We start from the raw sequence: 7,027 nt of genomic DNA, 5'->3' as shown, positions 1-7,027 counted from the left end.
CACCTGCTTTTTTCTGCTTTCCATTAGCCTGGAATATAGATGACCATCCCTTCACCCTGAGTCTATATTTGTCTTTTAAGGTAAGATGAGATTCTTGTATACAACAGATGTCTGGTCTGAGTTTCTGTATCCAATCAGCCAATCCGTGCCTCTTTAGAGGACAATTTAAGCCATTCACATTGATTGAAATTATTGATAATCCTGATGAAATTTTAGGTATTGAGTTGTTCAAAAGTCCAGTGGACGTTTTCACCACTGTAGATGTTGGAGTTTGATCAATAGTTTCTGAGTTACTTTACTTTTGTGATGGAGGATTGCACTTGTCATTACGGAGAATAGGTCTGAGAATATCCTGGAGAGCTGGTTTAGTTACGGCAAATTTCTTCAATGCATGGATGTCATGAAAGTATTTAATTTCTCCATCATAAATGAAACTCAGTTTAGCTGGATACAGGATCCTGGGCTGAAAGTTATTTTGTTTTAAGAGATTAAATGTCAATGACCACCCTCTTCTTGCCTGAAAGGTTTTGGCAGAGAGATCTATAGTTATTCTAATATTCTTCCCCTTGTAGGTTATGATTTTCTTACATCTCACTGTTTTCAGTATTTTCTCTTTCATATTAACTTTAGTGAAGTTAATTATGATGTGTCTAGGGGATGTCTTATTCAGGTTGAGTTGTGCTGGGATTCTGAGGCTGTCTGCAATCTGAATTTCAGTATCTCTTGGCATATCTGGAAAGTTCTCTTTCATAATTTCATAAAGAAGAGCCTCTGTGTTTTGCGAAGCAACTTCATCGCCTTCAGGGATTCCTATACGGCAAATATTAGTTTTCTTCAAATTATTCCAGAGCTCTCTGAGAGAATGATCCATTTTTGCTTTCCATTTCTGATCTCTTTGGACGTTTGGACATATTCAGAAGCTTTGTCTTCTGCATCTGAGATCCTTTCTTCTGCCTCCTGCACTCTGTTACCAAGAGATTCTAACATATTTCTCAGATCTTTGAGGGCTGCAATCTCTTACCTTAATGTTTCAAAATCTTTGGTAGTTTTGTCTTTGAATTTGTTGAATTCTTGAGTGAACTTTTGGAATGCTCCTTGAATTTCTAGTTCTATCTTTGGCTCTATTCTATTAATCTTATTTACAATCCAAATTCTGAATTCAATTTCTGACATCTCAGCCATTTGTTTATAAAGGGGATCTTCAGTTTCATCTGCCCCATCCTTTCTTAGGGGGGTTGACCTACTCTGGTTATTCATATTACCAGCCACATCTTTTCTTGGGGGGGTGACCTACTCTGTTTATTCATATTACCAGAGCCTTTCCACTGATTCTGCTCCATGTTTATTTTACCCTGTTTGGCTTTTCCCCTTGAAGTTTGTCAAGGACCCATATGGTGTTACAGCCTAAGAGACTGGGGACCTGCTGGGTGTGGTGGGGTTAAGTGGCTCTGTTTTATTTTCAGCTGATCTCAGTCCTACCCTAGTGATTCAGTTACTCTTGGTTGAAGTCTCTGCTGTGGACAAATACCAGCAATTAGGTCGCCCCGCCCAACCTACAAACAACAGTTGGGCAAGGAAAATCAAATCTTCCTTCAACCATATACCCAGGGTGACCCTTTGAATAGTCCCTGGGTGGTCTGCCAGGTTTAAGCAGTCCAAATGAGTGTCCCAATCAGCACCCATTTCAGGTGGAAGAGTTCAAATGTCTCCAGCAGCTAGATAAGAGGGGTCTGCTCACTGCTCAAATATAACTTGCTCCAGTGCTCTGTGAGGGCAAAGGGACCCACCCAGCAAATTGGTTAGTCTGGGAAGGTTAATACCTCCTCCCCCACCTTGCACCCAGTCACTCGTAATCCCCCAGGTCTGTGACCCTATTCACTCCAGTAGGCACCTGCTCCTGAAGTTTATGACTGCCAAAATTGCCTGGAAATCTGAGTTCGGCATGGGGGGCCTTGCGTATTTAAATTGGGCTTCTGTCCCGGCTAGATTCCTCTGCAAGTCAGAGGCTGCTAGAGCTGATGAAGAACTCCACTCTTGGCAGGGAACAATTAGAGTTTACACTCAGGTGTCAATCCCCACCTCTGCCTACCCACTGCCTTTGTCTCAGTATTCCCCTGAGGGCCGGTGCTAACAGTCTCTTTACTTAGGAAAGTTACCAAGTCCGTTCTACCTGTGGCTGCTGTCCAGACTCTCTGGTTGCCCAGAGAGATGGGGCTTGCCTATCTAAAATGGTGTCAGTTCGCAGCTCAGGATACCACTGTTGCTGTATGGCTTCCTCTGAGCCAACTTTCTTCTCCTCACACCTGTGCCACAGTCAGCATGGAGCCCAGCCCTTTCCCCCTCCACTTCTCTCAAGGAGATGCCCAAGAATCTGGACTCCATCGGTAACAAACCTCCAGACCTCAGGGTGGGTGGGGAATCCTCAGAGTTCAAGGTTGCAGGTGGGGACTATATACAGTTTTATACAGTTTTATAGTTTTATGCTTGGCAGGAGGGTGCCGTGGCATACGAACAGGGGTAGGAGGTCCAGTTTTTAGGGGGTCTCTCCCGTGGGATAGAGTGGGAGCAAGTTTGAACTCTGCTTGCTTCTTTGCATGGAGTAAACTGAAAGCCCTTTTTGTGGGGTGGGGACTCCCGTCCGCTTGGTGGTGGAGTTTTTACCTTTTGATTGTATTTTGGCGGTTGCAGCTCGCCTCAGGAAGGTTGAAATATGCTCTTCAATCTTCTCTCTTGGCTCTGCTCCAAACTATCAGCTGCCTTGCTAAACTTCTGTCCTTTAAGCCTCCTTCTGGATGGGAGCTTCTGTAAAAAGCTGGCTGCAGTCCACAATCTTGGCTCCGCCCCTCCATGTCTAGGTTTTGCTTCTTCTTAGGAAATTATCTTAAATTACTATGAATTATCATTTGTGTTTTAGCCACCTTCTGAGTCTGAACACTTTACTATGAGTGATTATATTATGGCTTCACTCTTCTTCATGCAATATGTAAGTATTGTTCTCACTGCCAATTTTCAGAAATGCATATACATATGTAATTTACCTTTATTTTGTTTTTTCCATATCCTTATAGTACTGTGTCCATCAGAATGGCTCAAATATCAAGGGAAGTGTTATTGGTTCTCTGCTGAAATGAAAAATTGGAGTGACAGTTACATGTATTGTTTGGGAAGAAAATCTCATCTACTGATCATACAGGACCAACCTGAAATGGTAATTGGTTTAGTATCAGTTATGCCATTAACTTTTTTGTAGTTAAAAATGGATTTTCTCAATTATCTTCTCATCCTTGCATAAAACCATCGTTTATCTTGATTACTGGGTTTAGGGCAACTGATTTAATTTTGTGCTAGAAGTGAGTGTCTCACTTCACTCATGACAGACCTTGCTTTTGTCTACTATATATATTGTAGGTATAATGAGTGGTATGAATTGATTAGGGTAAGAATCCTCATGCAAAATGTTAGTTTTTCAATAAAAATCTATAACTTTTTTTAGTGTGTCTGAAATGTTAATATATTCTAATCATTTTATTACTCATTATCTTCTCTTTAGGCTTTTATACAGAAAAACCTGAGACAATCAAACTATATGTGGATTGGCCTTAACTTAACCTCCACGAAGGGAACATGGACTTGGGTGGATGGTTCTCCATTGGATCCAAAAATGTGAGTGTTTCCTAAGAGGCAACCTGATTGTCTATTGTAAGAATATGTTTTCAGAAAATACCTCTCTGTCCACCAAATTTAACTCTGAAATAGTACTTGGTAATAAGAACTCAAAAAATGAAAATTAATTTAATATCCACAAGAGTAATGATGAATATTGATTTGGCTTTCAAAGAAGAATAATGGTTACCTAATTTTTAAATATTGCTCATAACTTGGCAGCACCTGTAGCTCAGTAGGTAGGCGCCAGCCACATACACCGAGGCTAGCAGGTTCAAATCCAGCCCAGGCCAGCTAAAGCAACAATAACAACTACAACAGAAAAATAGCCAGGCGTTGTGGCAGGTGCCTATAGTTCCAGCTACTTGGGAGACTGAAGCAAGAGAATTGCTTAACCCCAAGAGTTGGAGGTTGCTGTGAGCTGTGACGCTATGGCATTCTACCCAGGGTAACGGCTTGAGACTCTGTCTCAAAAAAAGAAAAAAAATTCATAACTTATATGGAAAGGTGAACTGAACCAATGTAAACTTCTGTTACATTTTCAAAGTTCCCAAAGCTTACTTTACCCATGTTTAGTAACTAAAAAAAAAAAAAAAGTAAATGTTTTTGTGTTGTATGATTATCATAATGTTAAAAGATAGAACAAAATAACCCAAAATTCTCTTAACAGTTGTATGAGACTATTGAGAATTTTAAAAAATCTCATCAACATTTTTTGTGTGCTTTATTTTATAATACAACATTTAAGGAAAAATACAAATAGCAAAACAGTTCAATTCAAAATCTTACTCCAATGTCAGTAGGCAAAATGAAGTTCTCCAAAGATGGCCATATCTTTATCCCCAAACCCTATGAGTGTATTATCTCATATGACAAACAAGATGTTGCAGGTATGATTAATATTCTTGAAGGAGGGATATTATCATGGATTATCTGAGTGAGCCCAACTAAATCATAATGGTCCTTATAAGAGGGAGGAAATAAGGTCAGAGTCAGAGAAGATGGGAAGAACACAGAGGTTCACATGATGTGACTGTGAGCCAAGGGGTGCAGGCAGCCTCAGATTCTCCCCTAGTACACTCAGAAGGCAGCTCTGCAGACACCGTGACTTTAGCCCTGTAAAACCAATTTTGAATTTCTGATATCCAGAATATCAAAAATTCAAACTGTACAAAAACTGTAAGAAAATAAATTTGCATTATTTTAGGACACTAAATTTATGGTAATTTGTTACAGTAGCAAAAGGAAATGAATTCATTATACTAACCAGCTAAATTATGCTATTGGGTTGTTTTCCTTTTACTCTTTCTTCATCATTAAATATTATATATTTTCTTTTACACTCCATTCAATCAATCAATCAATCTAAGGAAATGAATCAAAACATTATTTGGAATGAATTCTAAAATTAAATTATGCATGTGTGCCACCTGAGGGCCAGCTGCCTATGAAGTTGTTAATCTTGGTTTTGTCCTACACTGTGTCCATTCAACATTACCTTTAAGATTGAGTTTTGTCTGGGCATTTTTGTCCAATATATATTCAATACAGAATTCAAATACGAACTTGAACAAAGTCTATTTTCCAAAATGAAAATTCAGTACTTATTTGACTCCATCAGTTTGGCAACTTTTTTTTTTTTTTTTTTGAGACAGAGTCCCACTATGTCCACCCTTGGTAGAGTGCTATGGCATCACAGCTCACAACAACCTCAAACTCTTGGGCTCAAGCAATTCTCTTGCCTCAGCCTCCCAAGTAGATGGGATCATAGGTGCCCACCACAACACCTGTCTATTTTTTGTTGTTGTTTTTGTTGTAGTTGTCATTGTTGCTCAGCAGGCCCAGGCCAGGTTCAAACCCGCCAGCCCCAGTGTACGTGGATGGTGCTGTAACCACTAAGCTACAGGCACAAAGCCCAATTTGGAAACTTTGAAGATCATGTGTACCTTTTCCAATATTCTTCCTTGAACTTTTTTCACGCTTCAAATTCCTCACAGAATAAATTAGTAACACTACAGTATTTTATAGATTACCTTATTACTGTGGTTAACATATTTAGAAGTAAATAATATAGTAAAAATACAATTTATTATTTAGCACTTACATGGGTTTTGTCTATTGTGTTCTGTACAAACTTCAATTAATGTAATCTCTGTAATAATATGATGAAGTAAGTAACCACATATTATCATCACCATTGTATAATTAAACACAAGAAGTCAAGAGTGATTGTTAAATGAGCCTTCCAAGTGGACTTAACATTATTTTTTAGTCTAAGTGAACCACAGGGGTAATAGAAATAATACTAGAATGAAAATGTGGAGAGAAATTTATTCTTATCTCTGTTATTTGAAGATATACTCAGGAAACACTGTACCGATTGCTGATAATAATAATAAGTTATAGAAAAATTGTAATGGTTAGTGAATCAAGGTATTTAAAATTTTTTTGAAATTTTAAATTAACTTTTTATTAGCTGAAACACTGATGCATGTCTTTTGCAACAATGATTAACAATGCATTTATTCTCCCTGCCCTAGATTTCTCATAAAGGGACCAGCTAAAGAAAACAGTTGTGCTGCCATTAAGGAAAGCAAAATGTACTCTGAAACATGCAGCAGTGTTTTCAAATGGATCTGCCAGTATTAGTTTAATAAAATTGATAATGAAATAATAATGACTGGGCCTATCAGATTATAATATAAAACTCCAGTAATAAGACTTAACATGAGATTAAACACTAAAATCTCTCCTCTCTGTTCCTTCCATCATCTATACTGGTCCTAAGCACAGAGTAACCCATATTAACAAACTCAAGTGTTCCCTTCAGTTATTTGTGTGTGTGTGGTAATATAATCCAATGTGAACTCATGTAATTATATCCAGGATTTTTATGCATTGTTTATTTTATGTCAAATGTGATCATATCATACCTGTTTTACTGTATCTTGCCTCTTTTATTCTCAGTAATATCTTAAGAAAATTTCATGTAGTTCTAAGTGTTGATTTATGGTGTGGATTTATATATTTTTCACACTTTCATTGTTGTGCGTTAACTTTGTTTCCAGGTTTTTGCTACTATGCACTCTGCTGCAATAAGTATCGTGAATATTTAGTTAAATAGTAAAAATTTTATTTCTATGATATAAACCATAAATGTATGGGCAAAAATGTTAAAATATGCTGTTTGTTTTAGATTTTATCTGATTTTTATATGTTCCACTTTTTTTAAACCTCCATTTAGAAACTGACAAACTTATAAGAAGATACCAGATACAGTAAAAGACTGTAGTTTATTTTTCAAATCTCTTGAGAATTAATTATAATACATTTCATTATTAAATGTCAAGTAGAATTGGATACT

The 7,027-nt window shown here is 37.5% G+C and overlaps 1 protein-coding gene across 2 annotated transcripts in view; it reads left to right on the top strand.

Moving 5' to 3' along the window:
- LOC100963599 (killer cell lectin-like receptor subfamily F member 1) overlaps positions 1–6,312 on the top strand; it is a 19,744-nt gene extending 13,432 nt beyond the window's left edge. For both annotated transcript variants that reach the window (XM_012813768.1, XM_003803372.1), the window contains 3 exons: positions 3,069–3,208; positions 3,551–3,663; positions 6,204–6,312. In XM_012813768.1, the coding sequence (XP_012669222.1) occupies positions 3,069–3,208; positions 3,551–3,663; positions 6,204–6,312 (362 nt within the window). The remainder of the gene's footprint in view (positions 1–3,068; positions 3,209–3,550; positions 3,664–6,203) is intronic.
- The last annotated feature ends 715 nt before the right edge of the window (positions 6,313–7,027 follow it).

The sequence above is a fragment of the Otolemur garnettii genome, unplaced genomic scaffold (assembly GCF_000181295.1).
Source record: "Otolemur garnettii isolate 467f Iridium unplaced genomic scaffold, OtoGar3 scaffold00299, whole genome shotgun sequence".
Classification (NCBI taxonomy): domain Eukaryota; kingdom Metazoa; phylum Chordata; class Mammalia; order Primates; family Galagidae; genus Otolemur; species Otolemur garnettii.
The sequence above is the reverse complement of the archived record's forward strand: the minus strand, read 5'-3'. Positions and strand labels throughout refer to the sequence as shown.